The 26673-nt window shown below is 42.1% G+C and overlaps 1 protein-coding gene across 2 annotated transcripts in view; it reads right to left on the bottom strand.

The window, feature by feature from the left end:
• Window positions 1–26673, bottom strand: part of NWD2 (NACHT and WD repeat domain containing 2) — a 52417-nt gene continuing 25744 nt past the window's right edge. Inside the window, exons 2-7 of one of the 2 annotated variants that reach the window (XM_035113495.3) lie at window positions 26065–26153; window positions 18092–18208; window positions 11003–11206; window positions 7809–7953; window positions 6838–7427; window positions 1–4289 (exon numbers count right to left, since the gene is read on the bottom strand). In XM_035113495.3, the coding sequence (XP_034969386.3) occupies window positions 351–4289; window positions 6838–7427; window positions 7809–7953; window positions 11003–11206; window positions 18092–18208; window positions 26065–26153 (5084 nt within the window). In that variant the 3' untranslated portion in view covers window positions 1–350. The remainder of the gene's footprint in view (window positions 4290–6837; window positions 7428–7808; window positions 7954–11002; window positions 11207–18091; window positions 18209–26064; window positions 26154–26673) is intronic. The other variant, XM_088658653.1, reaches the window with a different exon arrangement.

Raw genomic sequence — 26673 nt, 5'->3', positions numbered from 1 at the left:
GATAGTAATTCGAAGTAGCCAGATATTTAGGCTTACGCCCACCTGGATTTAATTTTTTTTTGAACTACCTCATTCCAATATGAAATGTAGTTTCATTTCCTGTTAGAAAGCTTTACAACGTTTTCTTTCTCCAACATTTTAGGTTGGCATAATAAATGATATTGCTAGAAATTTTCACTCAAGGCATTGCAGGAAGCCTGATATTTGGATATTCTCCCCAAAACTCTGCAGCCCACTAATTAAACTTGCTTTAAATTTGCTCTTTCCCGATTTGTTGGTAGTAAAGTATAAATGGGATAAGCAGAGATTTGTTATGTGCAAAGGTGAACTAGTTTCTTATTAATTTATGATCAATTGTCAGGGGTGAACCCGTGGCTTCTGCAATCTATAGCAGAGCACACTTTGTCATAGCAATAGTTGTGTTTTTTGGTTGGAGTTGCCTCACCTGCCTCGGGGTCTGTCACCGTGATGGGACTGTCTCTTGCAAACACCTCTGTAGACTCCCTCCATATGCAGTCTGCTGTCACCTTGAAATTATAATTGTGACACTTTGGTCTAATCACTTGTGTTGCATTGCTGAAAATCTGTCGGCTATTTGAAGTAGCAATTTTAATTTTCAGCGCTGCATCCACTCGATCCACTACAGTGTAAGTTCCTATGCTTCCATCCTCAAAGCCTACAATGATGTTCAAATGCCTCTGGGAAAGAGCAAGGAAAGTTGGCGTTTTGTAAAGGGAACAAGCACCGATGTTTTTGCCATCTGCTAGCCTCATTACAATCAAGATAGAGACTGCACCATTATCATCATCCTCTTCACCAGTGCGAAAACAAATGTACACAAGGTAGCGGCCGTCCCGAGACAGCTTCTGCCTCCAGATGATACCGGAAGCATGGACAACGCGAAGTTTGCCACTGTGAAGATCAAGTACATTGATATTCTCATCGCCGCGGGATATGATGCCCAGTTTTCCATTGGGTGATATTTCGAAATCCTCCAAAGTCTTCAAGAAAGTGTTAGGCAGTTGCACCCGTCTACAAATTACTTCTTCAGTAAGACTCCAGATGTTTACAGTCTCAGTAGATGTTATGAAGACCACAATATCAGGGCAATCTGGGATCAGTTTAATATCAACGATGGCAATGCCATCATCGCAACAGAACTTCTTGGTTATACTCCCTGTCCACAAACTCACTGCCAAGACTTTGTTTTTTGTCATTCCAACTACAAATGTGTTAGCGGTAGTTATAAATGCATTCTGTAAGGATACGAGAATATTGCAAACTCTGTGGCCTGTTGCCAGTCTCCAAACTCTTGATGCATTTTGCTCACAGAGGGAGACAACAAACTGATCGTTGTGTGTTATCAAGAGTTGACATATCTTTTGTCCATTGATACGGAACAGATTTTCACCGGAACCAGTGTGCCATACATACTGACTGCATTTATCATCAGACGTAATCATCAAATCACCAGTGGACGTCAGCACACAGTTTTCAACAATGCTTTCATGCTTAAATACAGCTTCAATGAACCCCGTGCCAAAATTCCACTTATGTATAGTTTCAGACCCATCGAGTGTATAAATCACTTCACCCCGAGCAGACAATATCAATCTTTGGATTGGCTTGCCTGTTTTGTCAATGTTGGACATGGCAGTTATGATATCTATATCCCATATAGAAAGGACACCACTGGTAGATAAGGAGAGCAGCATGTTGTGATGGTTTGATTTAATTAATCTGACTATGTTTCCTGAGATTTCTTGTAAACTGGCCATGCACTGCCCTGTGTCTCTCCTCCAGACAAAAATGGCAGAGGTATTTTCAATAGAAGCAACAATACAGTCACCATTTTTGGACAGTACAGCCGATACAAATCGCTCATTATGTTTAGCTCTAAACTTTTCAACTATTTTCCACACGGCTGTGTCAAGAAGTTCTATATTGAGGGCCTTACATATTAAAATTGCACTTTGATCTTCAGCCAGTTCAAAACTGACAAATTCGCTGTCCCCTCTTTTGCAATCAAAGTCATCTGTTAGTTGGGGGTTGGCGACATCCTCAGTGTTCCAAATCGAAAGACCACCTTCACTGTCCACCATCACCATTTCTTGAGCTGTATCTAGGACAAGGAGGAACTTGACAAAGCCACCGGAAAACTCAGAGGTCACAGTGGCCAGCTTGTCCCCACTACCTAAATGGAATATAGATGCAGTGTTCAAGTACTGTCCGCAGAAAGCATACATTCCATCTGGGGAACACTGGACACAAGTCACTTCATACCAGCAATGGAACTGATAAAGTGGCCATCCATAAAGTAGATCGATCACAGTAACATCTTTGCTAGCTTCCAGCCAAGAAAGTGCATGGTTTACTGACAACGTAAATCCATTTATAAAACTAGAACCTACACCAACCCCACCATGTTTTGATCCCTTAATCTCTACCTCAGACAGAAGGCAGGAATTTAGGTTATCATAAATCAAGAGTGTGTTCTTTGTTGTGGCCACCACAAGGTATTTTTCATCACTTGTAAGCTTCATGCCCAAGATGACTGACTGAGCTGTTGTAATTTGCCTCAGTAGCTGGCGGGTCTCTACATCCCAGGTACTGATGGAGCCGTTTTCTAGAGCCACAATGACCGTATTTGGATTAAAAGTTGGCAGGATTTCTGTCACTTGAGTGCAACTGGGGGACAAAGGCAATCTCTCGGGGCTATAAGTCACATCCATAGAGGAATGCAATGGGACAATGGAGCAATATTTAGGGCCATCTTTGTCACATTCCAGAAGAAGCTGCCTCAGTTTAGGCAAGGAGCTAGCAACTGGGAGAAGCCTCTGTTGCAATTCAGCCGAGAGAGTGCCTGGGTATTTCATCACTTTGTATTTTATAGCACGGAGCGTGGTTGCAAGGAACTTCAGCTCTTTTTCTTGCGAGTAGTTATAGGCCAACTCCACATCAGAGAGGGCTTTGTCAAACTGCCCAATTTTGATCATGGTGTACAGCCAGCTGAAGTTCATAATGACACCATACAACATGTCATCTGTTTTCCCACATCGTGTGAGGTGGTGCAGAAGCTCTGTCATTTTCCTGTGGTTGACAAAAAATATGTCGGGCTCCAAAGGGTTGCACTGGAATACCCAAGGCTGATCAGGCGACTGCCTGTCGAAATTTGTCTGGTCCATGATGTGCCTCTCGTCATCATTCATGCTCCTGCTGTCGCTGTCAAGGCAACCGTTCAGGTATTGATCTTCACTGTAAAGAGATTTCCTTCTGCCTCCTGACCAAACACCCAGAAAATACTCTGCCATCACGGTATGCATTTCATGAATGTCTTCTTCATTGTGAAGATACATCTTTTGGGCTATAAGTTGCAGGTGCCTGTTTGCCCACACTAGTAGCGTAACGTTCTTTACTTGCCTTTCTATCAGGTATCCTGCCAGTCCTTCTTTCAGCTTTGCAATGTAGATGTAAGGTACCCTAAGAGGGTTATGTTGCCTGATGCTTTCATTTAATTCAAACATAACCGTGTTGTCAAGTGCTAAAATGTCTTCCAGTTCCATTTCACTCAGACCAGATTTTGACATGGTGATGTAGCCAAGGGCTCGTGACAAAAGCCTTGGCCCACAGCTGCTCTCTAGAGACCAGAACATCTGTTCTATGCTATCATGAACAGTAACACAGAGAGAAGACTCATCAACATCCTTGTGAGATCTCCAGTTTCGGACTTCTCGGAAGGTTAGATTTACAAACATAGGCAGTGTGCACTTGGAAAAAGCTTCATTGACATAAATTTGTTGGCCCGATGTTACTTTTCTCTTGACTTGGAGCAGCTGCTGCTTGAGAACTTGGCTACACATCTTCCTGTCCCTAGGAGTTAATTCAATATAGTTATCATCGTCGTGTATAAGGCACCTCAGTTTTTGCAGGATTCCATGTTTGTTCGGCAGTGTTGACAAAATAATTCGGACCGAACGGGGCAGATGAACAGGGAGCCACCATAACTTTCTACCATCATCATTATCCGAAAGCTGTTCTAGAGCATCGAATATCAGAACCAGAGGTCTATGAAATGAAGACTCATTCAAAAGGTTTATAAACAAGTCCCGAAGGTCATGGATTTTTTTTGGGTAGCTTTGTACGAGGCATCGGTAGTTAATTGCTAACTGCTCACAAATACTTTGAAGGAGATTCCTAAGATCTGTACTCATCTCTGTGGATCCCAAAAACCTTATAACTACCACAGGGTCAGATTCTGGTCCCATTTCTTCCTTTAGCCAAGCATAAGCCTACAAATGCAGAAGTATAAATAGATTAATATGTGGACTAGCAGAGCTAATGCAAATCAAACAATAAAGAAAGAACAATAAAAGCATAAAGCAGTTCCACTCTGTTTTATGAACAAATATTAAGTAGTACAGATTTAAGGGTAATATCCAACAAAATCATATTCATCCAGTGAAGTCAATGACTAACTTAAGCCCATTGATTCAAATGGATCTGTTCTGAGAATGACTTAGTTGGATACTACTACTACTACTACTAATTTTATTATTTATACCCCGCCCATCTGGCTGGGTTTCCCCAGCCACTCTGGGTGGCTCCCAACATAGGACTAAAAACAGAATAAAACTACAAACATTAAAAACTTCCCTAAACAGGGCTGCCTTCAGATGTCTTCTAAAAGTCAGCTAGTTGTTTATTTCCCTGGCATCTGATGGGAGGGTGTTCCACAGGGAAGGAGCCACCGCCAAGAAGGCCCTCTGCCTGGTTCCCTGTAATCTCGCTTCTCGCAGTGAGGGAACCGCCAGAAGGCCCTCGGAGCTGGACCTCAGTGTCCGGGCTGAACAATGTGGGTGGAGATGCTCCACCCTTAGGTTGCAATCCTAACCCCATTTGCCTGGGAGTGAGCCTCAGTGAATTTAGTAGGACTTACTTTTGATTCAAGGTGTGCTGTCAGTCTGTGTTGGGGTGTTCCAATCTACTATGGAAGTAGATGCTACACAGTTGACTACCGAGCGGGTCGTGGCTCTGCCCCTAGTACTTCAACCTTGTCAGCACCTTCTTACTTTCCCTACCGATAACTTTGGAAGCCATAACCCACCATTTGGCTGGCCCACTGAGCAGGTGAACAAAGTTGGGCGCTGGAGACAGCAAACATGATTATTATTCTATTCTGTGATATTCAAATGAGCGACAGGAATATTGCATACGTTTGCAGGTTGCTATTGCTAATTAATCAAATCATGTGGCTTTCTCTTTTATTCTCTCTCTTTTTAATAAATGGAAAAGTCAGAGATGTACTGATTTTTTTCTGGACATTCTATACAAGACCTTTGTATGAATTCGTGTCTGGCCAGTGTAATTTGTGGCAACTAAGCAGGATCTTAGGGCTTCACCGAATGGGAGGTTCTACATGGATTCTACTGAAGTAGCCATGTTGAAAATAGTGGGCTGGGTCCATTTACTCATGCAGATATATAGAATTTTTAGGAAAGATAACCAAGTGGTGGTGGTGGTAGAACATTAGAGTTAAGGTACGTGGTTATTTCTGGGGTGGAAGACCCACCATAAGATGACCCCCTTCCTCAAATTTCACATTATAAAATACGGGGGAAAATATCCTTATGTGCTACGAAATGATTTCCATAAAGCATTGCCTTTACTATATTGTGCAAGGTTATTTCTGTATGTCAGGAAAGCTGACTAGCATTTACTTCTGAACAGTATTTATAGGTGGCAAAAACACTTAGGGTGGCTCATAAGAAGAAATAAAACCATTTAGAATCAAACAACAATGAAACTAAAAAATATAATACAGATAGAAACATTACGTTTTTACCTATGTATTTTCCCTGAAAAACTCCCCGTCCCCACGTGGATGATCAGTCCCAATGCTAACCCTGTGCACAGTGACAAATTTTGCATGGGAACTAGTCCTCTATCATTGTTACATATGGCAAGTCATTAAAAGTACTGCTAAGCGTAATTCTTGCACATTTAATGAAGTGAGTGTATGGCTGCCTAGCTGGATTTTTTATATTTTTAAAATGTTTTTGCTTATCTACACAGTGCTCTAGCTTGAGCAGGTACTCAATTCAACAGAGGAAGAAGTCTATACCTGCATCTCCCTCACAAGAAATTGATGGATCACAGCATGCTAGCAATTTTAATGCTTGCGATAGAAAATCAGGGGGGGGGGTTCTCAATGATGAGAAAAGTAATGGCCCACAGGTTTTCCTGAAAAACAGTTTCAATGAAAACCATAGTAGACAGTTGTATATATATTCAGTTCAGTTCACAAATGGCAATGTTAAGGCACAAGAAGCCAGCATATTACTTTATGTGAACTGACTGGGCGTCCTAGAACATGCTCACAAATTATCTGTGCCAGATGAGCACATACTCAGGGGTTTCTTGGTGCAGAAAGAATAGTATTAAAAGAAGGACAATTTGCCATACTGCTGGATATCATAAATGGGATGAAATGTCCCCCCTTCTTCAAAAAGATGTAAAGAAAGCAAAAATGTATTTACAAAACATACTTTTATTTTTTAGCAAAATGAAGAATGTGATCACTAATATAATCAACCCACCCTCAGAACTGCGGAGCATAGGAAAAAGAGGGTGTGTTAACGAATTTATATAGTTGCAATGTTTGTTCCAATCTGCTCTAAGAATAGGACAACACAGTGGGAAGTCATTAAGGAGGATGTATAATGATAGCTTGTCATAAAAATATGGGTTTATAGATGTACTCAAATTAAAACATAGTATTTTTGCAGTTAAATTTAAAGCAGCAAAATAAATACACATAGGTATTTGTGTGTGTTTTACCTTCTTTGCCACTTCTGCTAATAAAAATGTTTTTCCAGTGCAAGGTCCTCCATATATGACAAGAGGGTTAATGTGGCCCATTTTCCTAGGTAGAATGTATTTGTGCATAATATTCCTAGCATCACATCTGTACTCATAGAATGAAGAGTAGGTTCTACATAGTGAGGAATGTTGAAGGACTTCATCATACAGCCAATCTGTCTCTATGTCAAAATTCTGCTGCACGGTTGCCTGGATTATATCCACCATGTCTTCATAGAACTGTTTGCCAAGCCCTTCGATGTAGTGGTTCTCCACTTCTTGGGTGTAACCATGTTTGATGTCGCAATGAGTAACAGAGGTGTAGACTCTCAAATTAGATGAAGCAACAATGGTAGGAACAAATTCATCCCTGAGTTTGATAAGTTTCTCCAGCGCTTCCGGGTCCCGCAGAAACTTTCCACCCGTATGAAACACGTCCATGTATTTCTCCATCTCTGGAACTTTGACAAAACGTTCTATGTTTGCAATCTTCCGAATGTAACAAACGCACTTCTTTAGGAAAGCTGGGGTTTGTTTTCCTAAGGCGAAATCAAATTCATCTTCGATAGCTGGGAGGGGGACAAAAGAGCAAAGAGGAAATCTAAAGTCCCCACAAAACAGAACGAAAAGTGCTCTGTCGCATTCAAAACTGAAGCAGACCACCTAAGCCTCCTCCAACCCTTCCCTTATATTCTGTTGCTTGTGACAAGGTTCCACAAAGGAGGAATCAATGCACTTTGTATTCTCTGCATTGCCTTCTCTGTCTCTTGGTTGCTCAGCACCATGACCAAGAGTCAGAAACTAGGCATGGTCATAGCCAATTAATAATTATATTACAATTATTACAATTAAAATAAAAGGAAAATGTTTCCCTTTTTGCATGTACTTGGCTGATCACAGAAATATACGTATGACCATCTGTACACAGCATGCCTGAGTTCAATGTTTACCAGATGAAAGATATCTCTTTGCTTGGCTGTGTTTCATTTTCCCCTTTTCATGAAGCGTCTTCACAGCTGTCTTAATCATCATCTTAATCTCTTCTGATATCTCCTGCCATTTGCTGTCACTGACAGGGTTCGAAGATGCTTCCATCTTTAAAACAAAAACAAGAACAACAAATAGTTAATTAAAGCTGTAGATGCCAACATCGATTTCGATTTAAGAGATCAGGCAACAATAGCTAAAATAACATGGCAAAGGCGACGTTCCCCCATAGTCACACATTTCTCCTTTTCCCTTATTTCCAGGAATGCCTGGAACAGAGATGGGGCTCACACCATGAAGGATAGGTAATAAGGAGTATAACACCTACTGGAAAGAAGGAAAGTCTCATTACAGAGCTGGTCTGTACATCCATATCCCTAACAAGATTACTGCAACATCAAGTGACAAATTGAATGTTGGCTATCAGATACTCTAGAGAGAGAACTGTGATATAATATTTCAGGCAGAACTTTCATGCTGCTTCATGTCACCTGATATGCAGTGCTTTTCGATGGGGTTAGTTCATACATTTAGCTGCTAATTGTCAAAGCTGAGTCTACACCAGGGGTCAGCAACCTTTTTCAGCCGTGGGCCGGTCCACCGTCCCTCAGACCATGTGGTGGGCCAGACTATATTTCGGGGGAAAAAACCTGAACGAATTCCTATGCCCCACAAATAACCCTGAGATGCATTTTAAATAAAAGGACACATTCTACTCATGTAAAAACACCAGGCAGGCCCCACCAGGCAGGCCCCATTTAAAATGAACCCAGAAAGGCATTTTAAATAAAAGGACACATTCTACTCATGTAAAAACACGCTGATTCCCGGACCATCCGTGGGCCGTATTGAGAAGGCGATTCAGCCGCATCTGGCCCACGGGCCTTAGGTTGCCTACCCTGGTCTACACGTACTTCCAGTTCAAGATTCTAGTACAGCATGAGGTGAAAGGGGTAACAGTACCACTTCTGCCTACACACCTTGAAGACTCTCTCCCATTAAAAAATTACAGAAAACAAAGGCTAACAAAGCAGGGGGAAATGTTCTAGGTTAGCCCATTCCCTCTCTTCCCTGAGAGTTTTCTGTTTTCAGAAAAGCAATGCAAATTTCTCCCTCAGCTGCCTTGAGTTTGAAGTGGCCCTGTCTATTCCTCTGCACACGTAGATCAATCAATGTACAGAAACCGAGTTATGTACATTGCACATATGAGCAAGACTTATGATTAGAGAGTGATAGGTGTGTGAGGCTTAACAGCACACAATAAATTACTACCACGTATTATCATAAAATTGCACAATAACACTATTTTAATGGAAGGAGTGAAAACCCATTCTTCTATTTCGCACATTAAAATCAACATTGCATAAAAACCCTTATATCTGGCTAGTTTATTTGGCTAGTCTAATGTCGTCTAGTGTTATTCAAAATACATCTACATTCAGCACAGACTTCAAGGGGGATTGCAAGATAACGCACAATTTCAGCTAACTTAAGAAATGTGAAAAAGAATAAACCATCTGGATAAAAAAACCAGTAACAAACATAGCTGTAACATTCTTCTTCTTTTTTTAAGCAACAAAATTTATCAGTCCAAATAACAGATGTGGGGGAACCTCAAGTCAGGAGGTAAAATATGACCCCCCCCCAATAAAAAGATACCAATCGTAATCCTAGTTGTTATATCAAGGAGTCCAGTTCATAAACTGTGTGGCATATGCTACACATCCCTGTACTGTACTCTCTATGCCTGAAAAAGGGAACTGAGGTCTCAGTGTACTAGGCTTCTGTTTCAGGCCTTAAATCTCCTGTAGCAGCTCCAGGCGCGCCAACATGCCCCCCACAGTGAGGGGGTGTGATGCTGCCCAGATGATCATGGCAGAGGGTGACCTCTGTGCTTGTTTGTCCCAGCTGCCACCTGGCTCCTGAGCTGCTGGGTGGGGGCTGGAGCATGTGGTGGGCTGCGACCCCCTAAATATTGGGGTGCTGCTGCCCTCTGCCCCACAATATTGGGGGAGCTGAAGCCCCCTCCATCCCCTATACCTGGCACTGCTGAGCAGCTCAAAAGCCTGACACCTCCGTATTAATCAAACTTAACCAGGTAACTCTAGTTTCAATACAGTCATTCATGCATAAAATGAAAAAAATACAAATGAAAGCTGCTTTTGTGTTTGTCTAACAACAGAACAAGTTTGAAATCATTTTGAAGTTCAAGGGGATTTAGTTTGGCACAGTGTTATCACCCTTCGAACTTATTGGTTTACAGATTTCAACTCTGCTAGGAGCTGTGGACAACTTTTTTTTGGGGGGTGATCCCGTTCTGCTTTACAAACGTACCTTGACTCTGTAGCTGAATAAGAGGATAATTCATTCTCATGAAACATTGGATGTTCTGCTGAGTGCCAGGAAGAATGCCAACCGGGATGGTGTGCATGTTTCAGTGTGTGCTATGGACTCTTGCCAGCTGAGAACTGGATTGCAATCAACAATTTATTTTGCTCAACAGCCGCTAGATATGAATGTCTCCCTATCTCTTCAAACCAGTGCAGTGTTTGAACTTTTTATTCAAGGGTGGTCTGACTTGGGCTCTTGAACTGCACTCACAGCTCCTGGCCAGTGAACTGATGCAGAAACAGATGGAGGAATAAGATGGAGATGTAACAGTAATAGAAGCTAGATCATGATAACAGAAGGGCCTTTGAGATGTCTGTGGAAGCATATATCTACACAGTAAGTTTACCAATTTAACTGCCACAACTTTCCCAATGGAATCCTGAGAACTGTAGGATGCTGTGAGTTCTGTCAGAGACCTCTAGCTTCAGATTCTTGGAGAGAATTGCAGAGTTCACATAACACGGTACACCTCCTGGTCCCTTCCAACTCCACAATTCTGATTCTATGAAAAAAACTATGATTGCTAAGTCATAGCCCAAACCTTGCTTTACACATTGTGATTTGTTTGGAGCAAAATAAATCATGACCCCCAGTTTGGAGGCAATACTAAGCCATGTGGTTTGTTCCTCCTGCTCATGCCAGGGAAGAAGTGAAGCAGAAGTCATCTCCATAATTGTGGTAAATTGTTAACTACCGTACAGTCAGCTATGACATCCAATGACTATGAAACAAATGTAAACCTATACATTTCATGAAGGTGATTTACCATGTTGGGATTGCTCTTCGGCATTTCAGATTTTGGTTTGAGGTAATACATCGGTGGCACTGAGTTCTCATCTCTGCAATACCACTCTTCCAAAACCTTTGTTTCCAACTTTGCCTCGATAGCAGCATCCAGAATCATTTCAAATTCAGATGCTTCCACTTCTCCTGGTATTCGGATGCTTCCATATTTTTCTCCCAAAAGGCCCTGTGTATGTGCAAGACAAAGTAAAGTTCAGTAACAACGTTAAAGACATATTAAGTGATGTCTGAGTTATCTAGTTTGTGCACGTCTTGCTTGTTATGATGATACTGTTGCCCACTGCTTCTGTTGTGGTGTTCTGTTCTGTATGCCATAGTGTTAAGGTTTAGTCTTATTATAAGTATTGTAAGTTTCATTGTAAGTGCTGCAACTGGATTTTTATGGATTGTGCCAATCCTGAATGTATTGGATTTGTGACCATTATGCTCATTTGCCTTCGGTAACAAGTAAAGCTCTGCTGGATGAAGTACAATTGCCTCTGGTCTATTTTTGGGGAACTCTGCATCGTGTTTATGCAAACTGACAGATACAGGCCTGGTTTGCACATTACGCTAAGCCAAACCATGGCTCAGCATGAACAAACCATGGCTCAACATGAGTGTGCTGCTTCTTTGCTTCTCCTTGGTTGTTGGTCCTCCTCCCTCCCTGCAGTAAAGATGTATCAATAAAATTTAATAACACATTGTTGCTATCGTTTAATGCAGTCTTGTGAATAGCAACTGTTGTAAATAGCAATTGGGCAGGTTGTGTGTGGTAAGAAAAGACTAAGAAGGGAAGCTTTACAAGATAATTTTTCTACATAACGAAGGTAGGTAACTGGTGATTCTCACGAGCACCTTCAATACTAGGTCACATCACACTAGATCATAATTTAAAACAAACCAGGGTTTAATACGAACAAGCTGTGTGACGAAGTTCCCACACTTCTCTAAAGCTCCCACAGTCCTCCTCCTCTAGTTCTGCTACGTCACAGATGAAACAAGCTAGAGGATGACTGTCATGCTGTCCAAACCTGGGATCATGCTTTGTTTTCCCCAAACCACAGGTGGTAAGCTAAGAACAAACCTTGCTTACCACTTGTGCTATGTTTGGAGGAAGCAAGCCATGTGCCTGAGTTCAAATGACATGGAAGCCAGCCTCTGGTTGTGGAAGTGAGTGCTGTGGGAACTTTTAAGCACCCTGCATTAGCACATTGCTTGTTCACATAAACCCCATAGCTTTCTTTAAACTGTATTTTTTTATCTACCCCTGCAACCTGGTGCCATTTGAATTTCTGCCTGCCGCTTAAAATCACAGACTTTTGGTTAGTGAGGAAAATGGCAAGTAATGGGAAACAGGTACTTCTGACTTAAACAGCCAAAGCTAATAATTACTAAATCTACTTACCTACCTACCTACTTACATTTTAAAAGGCACTATTAAACAACACAGTGAATACATAAAAGTTGAATTCCCAAGGATTTCTGAAAAGTGCCTCTTTGTCTTCTGGGAAAGCCAAACTGAAATAATTTAAAGTGCTAAGATTTTAAGCTGAGGACCATTGTTCAAAGCAATTAAAGCTTAATTACTGGGGAGCTTGAAATGATAATACGGGTGGAATCTGAAGGTGCTTCCAGATTGTCAGTATTTTGGGGAAGGGATTCAAGGGTAAAACCATGAAATTTGTGAATTGAAATGGATTAAGGTGCTCTGTTGCTGCAGAACAACAAATCCACTTTTTTTAAAAAATAGTAATTGACTTTTGGTGGTTAGGAAAGTGACAGGGACATAGATACTCCACAAGTAAATCAGGATGAATGCTCTTTTGCACTGTAACCTCCCCACAAATAATTCAGAAGGAATGCTCAATAAACAGGTAATCTGGATGAGCCCTAAGAAGGCTTTTCATCCTGAGGTGCTTTAATATCCTGGGTGAGTCATGATGTTGATGAAAAGCACCACGCATACTCTACAGACTTTGAGGTAGATTATCTTCCCGATTTATACGCAGATAATAGTAGCCCCTCTTGACTTGATTCCCGTACAGTTGATTATTAATGAGAGTAATCAAAGGGGAAAGGGGGACGGCAAACAACTTAGCTCTCAAAATAAAACCCGCCATAAATGTTCCTGACAGCAAAGTGAAACCAGAGCAGAATAAGGTTCAAAATCTTCCAGTCACTCAGGGAAAAATAATTTATACAAATAATGGAAACAATCCCATGTGGAATTCATTGCTATTGAGTAACTGCCACCAAGTCAGTGGCACTTACTTCTGCGTAAACATGCAGGATTGAGTGGTAAGAATAGCAGGGTAAGGAGAGCCTGAAGATAATGCCAATATATTTCAAATCTGGCAAACCTTTGGTTTCAGATAGTACATAGGTAGAGTCTAAAGAGCCTGGGACACAAATTTTCGTGACCCTCTAGTAGCTATGGTGGCTCATTTACCAGAAGTAATATATTTAGCGTTAACTCTGGAAATGTATAGAGCAAAATATACATCAGGAGGCTTAGTCTGGTCAGAATCGAGTATACATTTCCAGTATTTAACATAATGAGCAGATTGGCCCTTAAACAAATTTAAAAAATTTCAACATATCATATTGAGCCACTAGATGGCATTCTGTTAGAACTAGTTGATTTTTAGAAATTAAAAAAAATCATATTCAAAGACAGCAGGAATGTCTAAAAGCTGTTATACCAACACCACCAACCCTTATGAAGTGGGTTGTTGTGAGAGAACTTAACCAGCCCAACTTCAGGTACTAAGTTTCATGGTAGAGTAGCCACCACCACTACCACACTAATTTTAAAAACGTAAAGATTATGTAAAAACGTTCCCGCTGAACTACTGAAGTAGTTTTTCTTATAAAAGGTTTATAAGATAAGCTTTAGTGGGACGTGGGTGGTGCTGTGGGTTAAACCACAGAGCCTAGGGCTTGCTGATCAGGTCGGCGGTTTGAATCCCTGCAACGGGGTGAGCTCCCGTTGCTCTGTCTCAGCTCCTGCCAACCTAGCAGTTTGAAAGCACATCAAGTGCAAGTAGATAAATAGGTACCACTCCAGCAGGAAGGTAAACGGCATTTCCGTGTGCTGCTCTGGTTCACCAGAAGTGGCTTAGTCATGCTGGCCACATGACCTGGAAGCTGTACGTCGGCTCCCTCGGCCAATAACGCGAGATGAGCGCCGCAACCCCAGAGTCGGTCACGACTGGACCTAATGGTCAGGGGTCCCTTTACCTTTACCTTTACGATAAGCTTTATATGCCACCCTTAAGTGCAGCTTCCAGAGTGGTTTACAAAAACAGGATGAAATATGCAAATAACAAATAGAATCAACATGTTAAAAAGAAAAGTACATTCTCTAGCCATTGAAAAACTTGGAGGAAATAAAATGTATTTTCTTAGCTACTTTGAAACCATTTGTAGCAAAAGCAGATTTTTCAAATACTGCCAAAGATTGGAGGAGGAGGAGGAGGAGGAGGAGGAGGAGGAGGAGGAGGAGGAAAGAAGTTTTGGATTTTAACAAACTGAATTTGGAAAACATTACGCACAGTGACCAAATTTTACATGTATCTAGACTCTGTTGAGAACACTATGCAGATTCCCCACTCTTCCCCTTTCTATTGCTTTTGTTTGTCTGTTCCAATGCAACCAGCTACCAGGGATTTATTTTCATTTTCATTTTTTAGCATTCAGAGCAACATTTAGCAGTTTATAAATAGCAGTAATGATTTTACAGAAATTCAATTTTTTGACTTTTAATTTTTCAATTCCCTTCCCCTCCCTGAAAGACAAAACACACCAGTGTATATTTCTGCTTTGTCACAGTCTGGAACAAACAATGGACATGATTCGGTAAACAGCTGCACCGACTCTGCCTCCTGCCCAAACCAGCACAAGCAACCCTGGCAATCGAGGGGTTGAAGGATCAACAGCTCTCAGTTCAGTTCCCTTTTATTTAGGGCTCACTGTTAGTATCCAAGCCAATGCTAAAGAGAGGCTTTGAATACATAGCTGCCAAGTTATCCCTTTTTTAAAGGGATTTTCCCTTATGCTGAATAGGCTTCCTCGCGAGAAAAGGGAAAACTTGGCAGCTATGTTTGAATAACAGGACATCATGACCCTTAAGCAATACTTTTCTACCTCTTGGCTGTCAGACCAAAAGATGAGAAAATAGTGCTCAGTGTTTCTCTGTTTAATCATGTTTTGTTTCTCTGAAAATTCAGGCACCTGTGGCCTGGGGGAAAAAATTGCCTTCATCTTTTGAAATGACATTTGATCAAAGTGAGGGATTGCTAGGCATCGACCTTTCTGCTACAAGGAAGAACGGAAGCATCAGTGTGTCCTTGTGATACACTGGTGTCTCTGTGTGGGAGATGACTTCTGCACAAACTGAAATTGCAATGCTGGAAGAGCACGTGCTGCTGTACAAAAGCTGGCTCATAGAGATTGGCCTCTCAATGGCAGTGTGACCGAAAGCTTGTAGGAAACAACTACTCCATTTGAGCAGAGCTACAGTAGCCTTTGGGCCTTAACCACAGAGCCTAGGGCTTGCCGATCAGAAGTTCGGCGGTTTGAATCCCCGCGACGGGGTGAGCTCCCGTTGCTCGGTCCCAGCTCCTGCCAACCTAGCAGTTTGAAAGCACTTCAAAGTGCAAGTAGAGAAATAGGTACCGCTTTGGCGGGAAGGTAAACGGCGCTTCCGTTTGCCAGAAGCGGCTTAGTCATGCTGGCCATATGAACTGGAAGCTGTATGCTGGCTTCCTTGGCCAGTAAAGTGAGATGAGTGCCGCAACCCTAGAGTCGTCTGTGACTGGACCTAACGGTCAGGGGTCCTTTACCTTTATGGTAGCCTTGTTGAGGAAAGAAACGCCTACCAACAAAGTTAAAATTATAGGCGGTAAAGAAGCAAATGGATCAAACAGCAACGGCACCACAATTTTCTCGCAGGTGTTCCCGGCCCAAAGTTCCAAGGTGGCCACCTAACTGCAGAAGATGGTATGGGCATCCAACAATCAACCATCGGCCATGCCAATCACAATACATATCAAAGATGGAGATGAGCTAAACAAACAGCTCATGATTGTTGACTGTGTTGTGAATGAAACATTCATTCCACTGAATTGGTGTTGCACTCATTGGGGTGGCATGAGGTCAGGGAATCTCTGGGTTAGTTGCACACATATCTGCAAGAAAGTTGCTGCTATCCACCCCCTACCACCCAATTGCTTGGCTGAATTTGCTGCTATGAATAGAGGAGACACAACAAACATGAATAGAGAAATATCTTCTATTACTTTCCTATTATTCCCTGCTATTCTTTGGTACAGAGCCTTAAAGAAAACTCTCACAAAGCTATATTAAGCTATATTCAGTGTCCCGTACTACAATTCTTCCTCCAATTTCTCCACTTTTTTTTTAATGAAACGAATCTGTTGCTTATAACTTTGTAATCCAGGATGCCCATTAACAGATCCAACGAGACAAAAATATGAAAGTTATCTCCACAAAACTGAGCCTGTTACAGATACTTCTTGAGATAGAACAACCACTGCGATTAACAACCACTGCGATTCAGCGCTATGCTAATCTCTGCACTCCGAGCATTAAAATTCTAAGTTGTGATTGGAAAATTGTTAGAAATGAGCTACAGCTCAACTTATTTGAATGCATTGGCATAACCAGCAATTTCCGGTGCCAATGGGGGCCATTTTGGCAACCTTGGATGTTGGTTCCCTTTATACAAATATACCCCTCGAAGAAGTAAGAGGGACCATAGAGGGACTACTCCAATCTAGGGAACAAGATCCCCCATACCATTTCCTGATCCAGTTATTAGATATCATAATTGAAAATATTTTTTTCGGTACAAAAATGATTTTTATGTCCAAATTAAGGGCGTGGCTAGGGGCATGGCTCTCACCCTGTCTGTGGCCAATATCCATATGATTGATTTTGAAACATATTTTCTCATATTTAAACCCATTCATACATGGTATCATTTTATTTAAGAGATTTATTGATGATTTGTTCTTTGTTTTCAGATATGAAACTGCATGCATCGTTGTTTCAACAATGTCTCTTTCTAACAAATTTGAAGTGATGAAAAATACCTTGTGGTGGCCACAACAAAGAACACACTCTTGATTTATGACAACCTTGTTGGGTCTGTCTGACCAGAGAGCCATCCTCTGCAAAAGTCTGTAGGTGCCCCTGGCAGTTAAATAGCTCCCACAAGCTACTCGGCTTCTGGAACTGGCCCACAAATACAGGCCTGAGACAAAGCAAGAGAATATGATTCTGGCTCGAGTGGAGCAAAACTCTGCAAAGAAAGGTGATGCTTCTACCAAGAGTTTTGCTCCTGGGCTCAGAGCAGGCATCAATGCAATTGCAATGCTGGTGGAGAACAAGAAGACACAGCTAATGGCAATCACAGACCCCATCGAGAGCAGAGATGAGAAACATCAGCCCCAGCCAGCAAAGCCACGTATCGAATTTGTTACTGCAAGGAATAGATTTCTGCTGCAGGAAATTTGCTATTCTGCTGCGTCTGTTTGTGGGTTACCGCAATAGTTTTATTGTGGTGGTGGCTGGTGTGGTGCCTTCCAGAGGCTGCTAGACTACAACTCCCATCACTCCTCGACACTGGCCATCTTGTCTGGGGCTGATGGAAGCTGAAGTCCAGCCAAGATCTGTAGGACTGACTGGCTAGCCCTGTTTCACCCCCATTCAAAACATCCAAAACCTGAAACAATTGCTCTAAAAACAAATATGCAAGTGTTACGTAAAATATATGCTCCCTCCAATGAAGCAGCAAAGATTGAGGTCAGCTCTTGTGCACCATAATTTACGTAACTAATTTTCACAGAGGTGTCAGTCACATCATGGGGTTATTGGAAGAGCTGCTGATATATAAAACACTAAGGTAGCGCCTGCAGAGTGAGGTTGTACAGAAAAAATAAAATGAACTCTTAAGTTGTTTGTTAAAGGTATGTCCTGAGGAAAGCATCTATAACCACACTATGGCTTGTAGGTTAATTAGGTAAAGCATTATTTTTATACCCACAACAAAACATGGACCTGCAGATGTTTTCAAGCAATCTTCCAGGAGCCTCATACGAGTTTTCTGCAACTCTGGTCTGTCCCATTCTTCTGGTTCCACTCCCCAGTATAGGTCAATGACCTGGAAATCCAACAAACAATAGGGTTGTTAATATGCTTCATAATTTAACATTCCAACGTATAGCAATGAAGCAATCAGAGATTGGGTGTTGACTTCGTTTACTTGTTTGAGCCTGATCCCTCTTTTAATCTTGGGTTGTAGGGGAGCCCTAGCGGCACAGAACAAGAACACTTTGGGGGCCCCTCCTGAAATCCTAGAGACTGAAGCTATTTCCCTGTACGGAGCCTTAATTGCCACCAGCAACCATTTATACCTATGAGGGATAGAATCTTTTTAAATGGGAAAAAAAGAGAGAGAGATAAAGTTTCTCAGTATCCCAAGTGCCCATGAGAGAAAAAGTTCTTTTGTCTGACATTTTGCATATGCCATTCAGATCTTGAAATATTTTTTAAAAAATATTTAAAAATGCATATGCCATTCAGGTCTTGAAATACCCTTTTTAAAAAAAGTTTGATGTTTTCTGGGGCCTGATCTTGGCATGGGTTCATTGAGTGGAACCATAGAGCTAGTGTTGGTTAGGTCTGAGGTGAAGTCCAGAATTTGGGGGCAGGTTTGAGTGTGGATTCCATTACTCTGGGGAAAGACCAGCCTCACATCTGTCTCTACATTTAAAGCGAGCAGTTTGAGAAGAAAGAAACAACCCTGCTCCCTTTTGGCAGGTGGCTCAAAAGTTAAAAAGGAAGAACAAACAAATGAAAGAAGCAAAGGAAAATAAAAAGAGGCCAGGTTTGAAACCTCCACTATACCTTCCATAAAAGACAAACCACTACAACTCAGACCCCCATAATGCCATTCCCCCTCCCCCCATTTAATATTTTGTTGTTTTGGAAGCAATAGTCCCAGTGAATAAAAAAATGACAGATGGCTTGCTGTTTAGACTTTGGATTTTGCCTAAAGATCTAATTTGAATAATGTTAATAAGATGCAAGTTAGTGTACGTGTGTGTTTGTGTGTGGGGGGGGAGCTGTTATATTTATTTAAAGAGATTAAGTGAGACAGTGTGGTATCACTTCACTTCATAATTTAGCTCAGATGGAAAAGAGGGACACTGCCGTGTTTAAAGGAGCAAAGACTAGCGAAATAGTTTTGGGCAGTATATTTTGCCTATTATTTGCTGCTGCTGAATCGCACCGTTTCCCCTGTGCAAATTCTTACATGCAATTTACACATTAGGGCTCCAATGTGGAGATCAGCTAAAAAACCCAAAACCTTTCCCCATGATGAAGTATGGGGGTTATTTGCGGGGTGTGGGAGCTAGGACTGTGCAACAGGAGGAACAAGGGAAGGTGTGGGAACAGGAGACAAGTAGACTGCATGTGGAGTGCTCTGAGAGGGGGTGTTGCAGCTGCTATTATCAGCTCATCGTTTGGCTGGTGCCAACAATGTGCTATGAAATGAGTCATAACAGGAGAAAAGCTGCACTCTACAAACTTTTCGGTCTGCTATATGCTCCAGATGCCTGGAATGAAACTCCACTGTCATTTGTACAACTCTACAACAGTACAGGGAGCCAGTGTGGTGTAGTGGTTAAGAGCGGTAGACTCGTAATCTGGGGAACCGGGTTCATGTCCCCACTCCTCCACATGCAGCTGCTGGGTGACCTTGGGCTAGTCACACTTCTTTAAAGTCTCTCAGCCCCACTCACCTCACAGAGTGTTTGTTGTGGGGGAGGAGGGGAAAAGGAGATTGTTAGCCGCTTTGATACTCCTTCTGGTAGTGATAAAGCGGGATATCAAATCCAAAACTCCTCCTCCTCCTACAGCCCTAGGCACGCTTACTCAGAAGTTAAGTCCATGGGATGTACCCTTAAGTAAGGGAGTACAGGACTGCATCCTTCAAAGCCTTGAAAAACTACATTATGAGATGAATTCACAACCATCACCACCATTACTGTTTATTAAATTTCTATACTGCCCTTCATCTGAGGGCAGTGTTTACAATATAAAAACGCAAAATTACATAACATAGTAATAAACAAAAACAATACCTCCTGCACTTTCAAAGGACCCAATTGTTTAATTAGACAAAGAGGCCTGGGAGATGAGGAATATTTTTGCCTGGCACCTAAATATATGTAATGAAGATGCTAGGCAAGCTTCCCTGGGGAGAGCAAACAGGGAGGCGCTTTAGAAAAGGGCCCATTCTCATGTTGCCATCTTCCAGACCTCTCATGGAGGAGGCACACAAAGGAGGGCCTCAGATGATGGTCACAAGGTTTGGGTCATCTCATATGCAGAGGCATTGCGCCCCTTTACAGCTTTAAAGGTCAAAACCAGAACTTTCGAACTGAGCCCAGAAAGTAATTGCCAACAGTCCCCTCCCTGCTAGTTTTTATCAGCCAAGAGTGTCAAGGGTCCGGAGCACAACTGGTCTCCCTGAATGATCCAAGCACCTTGTCCACATCCTCAAGCCTTACTAATTGAAATTCATCCAGCACAACAGGACTAGGCAGTGCGCTGCACACCTCTCAAAACCCATCTGCTGTAATAGTGCAGTCAAGGTCCCAGTTTTATCCTCAAAATGCTTTGCAAACAAGTGACAGCAAAACTACTGTTGGTTCTGCTAACTACCCTGGGCCAGACTGTAAAACACCCCACGCTATTCAGGAAAGCTCTGCGGGGTGGCACAATGAGGATGCTATGAAGGGAGCAAAGTCATCTTTGACAAAGTGGAATTTACATGGGAAGCTCCTTTTAAATTTGGAATAATCTGCTGAAGAGCCTGTAGGTCGCAATTTAGGCACAAGCCAATATTGGCCCGTGGTCTCAGTCATGCCCCTAGGAGAGACCTTATCAGAAATAAGCTTCCTTTTTATTATACACCTTAGCTTTCTCTGGTACCACACTGAGGATAGTGGGGCAAAAAGCTCTTTCTCAGCATGGAGAGAAAGTGGAGGTTCTCTCATAGTTTTCCCCGCTTATGCAGTTGCTTAATTCATATACACAAACCAAGACAATGAGAAGCAGAACTGGGTAACTCAGGAGTATTAAGAGGAGGGGTTGTGAATCAGTCCCAGGGCATAATCCTATAGCTGAGGAGCTATAGCAGCCTGTCAACTTTGGGTCTCAATGCTGGGCAGTTGTAATCCAACAACATATTGGGATCCGAGGAAGGAACCTTAACCTTTGCCCAGGTGGGTCTCCAGAATGCCTGCTCTGGGACCTTTGTGGGTGCTGTGTTGTCCCAAACAGTGGATACGTGGAGTATGGAAGGATGTCTTTGGACTGGCAGCGAGAGGGTTATTGCTAATAGAGCTGATGGGTGGGCACTGTGACGTCATCTTGCAGGGGTATGTGCTGGCAATGGGGTGTGTGTTTGTGTTGTTGTTCATTGCAAGGCAGCACATGGGACACTGCTGCTGGTACAATCCCTGGTTGGTGGGCTATGCTGGTTTTCTCCACGGACAACAGGGAGTGCATCTGTAATTTTCACACACTTTTGGTATTTTGTACACTTGTGTTGCTCCCCTTTCCCTTCTTGGGCTGAGCACTTATTGGATATGCAGACGTTTCACTGGAACAGTGGAAACTCTTGTTTCCAGCCTCCATATGATGCAAGTACTATATAGGATTGCTCTGTCAGTTGCTATCGACCACGGGAAGCAGTCACTGAAACAGAGAGGGTCTTCAACTCTTGCAGGAATGAGAGAACAGGGATAGCCCATGTTGCTGCTTCTCCAGTCTTTCCAGAATTTAAAACAGGCATCCCCAAACTTCGGCCCTCCAGATGTTTTGGAGTACAATTCCCATCTTCCCTGACCACTGGTCCTGTTAGTTAGGGGACATGGGAGTTGTAGGCCAAAACATCCGGAGGGTCGCAGTTTGGGGATGCCTGATTTAAAACATAGCAACTGTAGTTAAATAATTTTTAGTTACCAACAGGGGTAATCCTATGCAAGTTTATCTGGAAGACATTCCACAGAATACAGTGGGGCTTGCATCCTACTAAGTGTGCACAGATTGCTCCTTGAATTAGTTGCAGAGATTTGCATACTATCACCAGAATGATAGCTTCTGCACTGGGTATGAGTGTGTCCTGGCTGGATACCATAAGTACTGCAGAACAGTTTTGCTAAAGATCATGGTCTTCTTAACCGCACAGGCATTTGAACATCTTTCTTGTTTATATTTACATCCCCACTACGCCTATTGATTTTTTTCTGATGCTCCGGCTGAATTCGGCCTACTATTGTATTCTTCAACATCTATTGCGCATCACAAGCTTCTGCCAATGTGCTAACTCTTGGATTCAGAAAGGTTTGAATTAAACAGCACTTTTAATTATCTCAAGGATGTGTAACTTAAAGAAGGAAAGCAGAGAATTGTGAGAGGTTGGGGACTAACCTTTTTTTTTAAATGGCATGTCTGATAAGGAACTCTATTACCAGTATCTTAATGTAGCGTAGAACCTATTGAAATAATGCTAGGATTTATTTAGGATTTCCTTTCTATTGAACATAGTTTGCAGGCTAATCCCCCAAATAATGGATCTAGACACGGCTTGTGGAAATAAAACCTTATGGTGTGGAAGCCACTGAAGGTACCAATATTAAAAACACAATAATTCTCTTCTTGGATCAGATTGAGGGGCCATGTATTCTGGTTTTCCGTTAATAGCCAGCCAGATGCCTCTGGGAGTTCCCAAACAGAGCACAGTGATAAAAGCTAAGCCCTGTTGCTTGTCACCGGCATCTGGCTCTGCAAACAGGTACTGAATGTGTAAGTCAAAAGTGCAGATTCCCCCCCTTTACCCTTGAAGTCAGCAAACCTCTGGATTTTTAATGTCGATAAATTTGGAACTTCTGCCAGTATTGGGTGATGGGATTTCCTCTTAATTTGCTAATGTTTCTGAATAAGAACCTGAATAAATAGGTGGCATGTATAAATGCCACAAACTATAGCATCCGACACACGTAACTGGTCTAATCCTTTACATATCAAGTTAGAAGGGAGGGTGTAAAGTAACAACAACAGCAACAAAAATCATCCGCAAACCAACAACTACTTAACCACAATGCGCAACTGAAAGGCAATCCACTGACCTTTAAAAAGAGAGGAACTTGCAAACGAAAAGCCTGCCCTTCAGCATAAGTTGGCATACTACTGTCCCAGTTCTGGTTTTCATGTGCCAAGCATAATCACATCATTGCAATTCAGTATATTTGGCCACTGAACAGCAATACTTTGATGCCTGATTAGGTATGCACACATTCTGTTGTACAACATAAGAACCTAGTCCCATCTTTGTGTGTGTGTGTGTTCCTCGTTTGTTAAAAATTATGCAAAGCTGATGCTTCTGTGTCACAGCCCTACAACGTTAATGTTGTAGTAAAAACCAACAGGAGCTGAGAAGCATCTGATTCAAAATCATTTTCCCCTTATGGCTGACCAGCTGAATATTCTGGGTTTTCAAACTGATGACAAGATAAGATACCAAGTCTGTAGAGACAATAGACAGCCAAGGAACTACTGCAAATTGTATGCACAAAAGGTCCATAAAGTGTAAAATATATTGTATATTTTTTCAAGGCATTTGCATGATGCCTTATGTTACCTTATTGGGTTACAATTTACACAGTTACAATATGTAACAAATGATCAAAATCAGCCTTTTTACCTGAGGATTAGAAAGTAACTGATTTTTTTTAAAACTTGGTTTCAAAATAACTTTTCCTAGGTACTGGAATTACTCCCTCTAGTAATGTAACCTGCTGGTGAATGTTGACAGCATTGTAGCCAAAACAGGGTCACTAAGAAACAAGATGAAGAGATCAGCATTGTTACGCTAAGCCCCAGGTTTGGCAGAAGTACAAAGGCACACAGGAGTGCTGCTTCCGATGTCAGTGAATACTTTGAAAACAAAACAAAAAATAGCATACCTAATGGAGCAAAACAAAAATGGCCCAGTGAGAACTGAGCATGTACAGAGGTCACAGATAATGGCCACAGGTATTGCCCTTCCACTGAGTACATCATATATGTGTCTATTACAAATGAGAACTCAGAAAATTGTGGGTTCCCCTGCCAATGGGAATACCCAAGGATTCCCAAAAACTAGCCCAACTAATCCACTGTCTATAAACCATGATTTCTACACATTTCATTTGCATTAGTGTTAGCCATGACCAGTGGAGTTATTTCAAATTTTTTTGATGCATTTACTTTTCTTCCTAGTTGCTTATTGTTTAGAGATTATCTTTTGATATCTTGTAATCATGTTAAACTGTGAACCATTGTTGAAAACCTAAAAGTCAAATGCATTTGGTCAAAATTCAATATTCCTGTTGTGTCCAACTCATGAATCACTTCCCCAACCTGGTGCTTTCCAGATGTTTTGGGCTACAAGTCTCATCAGCCCCAGCAATCCTCCCGGCTGGTTTGGCTGATGGGAGCTCTGGTCTGAAGGGAAATGTCTGAAGGGTGCTAGGGGAGTTGAAAACGAGCTTGTGATCTCTGTTGAGTGAAGGAGAAGCTGGCAGGAAAACTATGGTGCCCACCTAGAATTGACACAAGAACTCATCTTTCGAACAACACCTATGTATGCAGGAGCAGCTAAGTGTGTTTCCCTGCCAAAGCCACTTTGCTTATGAATAATAATAGGCACAGTCCAATCATTATAAACTCAAGTCCCACTGATACGTCCAAGTTGAAAGTCACCCCCAGCAAGTGATGAATTTTGTTGTTGTTGTTTAGCCGTTTAGTCGTGTCCAACTCTTTGTGACCCCATGGACCAGAGCACACCACACACTCCTCTTCCACTGCCTCCCGCAGTTTGGTCAGATTCATGTTGGTAGCTTCGAGAACACTGTCCAACCATCTCATCCTCTGTCATCCCATTCTCCTTTCCCCCCAACATCAGGGTCTTTTCCAGGGAGTCTTCTCTTCTCATGAGGTGGCCAAAGTATTGGAGCCTCAGCTTCACGATCTTTCCTTCCAGTGAGCACTCAGGGCTGATTTCCTTCAGAATGGATAGGTTTGATCTTTTCGCAGTCCACGGGACTCTCAAGAGTCTCCTCCAGCACCATAATTCAAAAGCATCAGTCCTTCGGCGACCAGCCTTCTCTACGGTCCAGCTCACACTTCCATACATCACTACTGGGAAAACCATAGCTTTAACTATATGGACCTTTGTCCACAAGGTGTTGTCTCTGCTTTTTAAGATGCTGTCTAGGTTTGTCATTGCTTTTCTCCCAAGAAGCAGGCGTCTTTTATTTTCGTAACTGCTGTCACCATCTGCAGTGAGGAGCCTTCATCATTACGCTAACCTATCTGGCTCTCAGTCACTCACACACCATAGCATGCTGGCCATTACTTGCAACAGGGGTCCAGTGCATGTCTTGTACATGCTCATCCATTCGCTCCCTTCTCTTCTGCAAGGCCCCCTCAAATTACTGGGCTGGAGACAAAGGAGAGGAGAGGAATGGGTAGAGCAGGCATCCCCAGACTTCGGCCCTCCAGATGTTTTGGACTACAATTCCCATCATCCCTGACCACTGGTCCTGTTAGCTAGGGATCTTGGGAGTTGTAGGCCAAAACATCTGGAGGGCCGCAGTTTGGGGATGCCTGGGGTAGAGGTATATGCATGTGACACTCTCCTCATGGAAGTAGTAGCCAGTGCCGTAGGATATGTCTGTAGCCAAGAGTCAGGGAGCAGGAGAGAAGAAAGGGTTGCAATAAGCCCAAGCTGATCCTTCCCACAAGTGTAGCTACACCTACATGTGGAATGATCACACCCCCTTTTATTTTTTTAAACAAATTCTGCATAGAATGATACTTTAAAGTCCACAATACAGCATCAATCTAAAAGATTTTCTGCATGTGCATCACAACTTAAATATTTAATGAGGAAAATGCTACCTGAAATTCAAGTCCGTAGTTTTCCCTGCAGAATTCCCGTAGTTTAGGATACACATGTTCTCGTAATGCACTTCTTTCTGCTACTGTATCTGCAGGCAACAAAGAAATGAAGCTTGTTAACAATAGTTGTGACAACTGTGTACTTAAATAGCGCTGTAGTTTCATGCAGGAAAGAACACTAATCTTAAAAGCTGTGAGCGCCAGCTTAATACAGCAATCTGGATTCTATGCTCTAGGGAATATTTTGTTGAGCCAAAATGCTTGTTGTGACATTTACCAATATTTAATTTAACACTCACTCCAATAATTCAATCTTTTGCTGTTGTGTATAATACTTCTTTTTCATGTTGTTGTTGTTGTTGTTGTTGTTGTTGTTGTTGTTGTTGTTGTTGCAGTTAGCAAGGAAGAAGAGACATTCTAAAGGCTAGCAGCAGCCCAGCAGTTACGGTTAATAAATATTTAAAAAGGTTTTCTATTTATCATTTATCAATGTTACATTTTTTTTATAAGTATACTCTTGCAAATGTAAGCTGGGGACAAACCTGAGGTTGCAAAGTAAGGTATGATACACATATAACCATTAATGCAGCAGAATTAACTGTAGCCCTG

The sequence above is a fragment of the Zootoca vivipara genome, chromosome Z1, assembly GCF_965207765.1.
Source record: "Zootoca vivipara chromosome Z1, rZooViv2.hap1.1, whole genome shotgun sequence".
NCBI lineage: Eukaryota > Metazoa > Chordata > Lepidosauria > Squamata > Lacertidae > Zootoca > Zootoca vivipara.
Note: the sequence above shows the minus strand (reverse complement) of the source record. Positions and strands in the feature narration are given on the sequence as shown.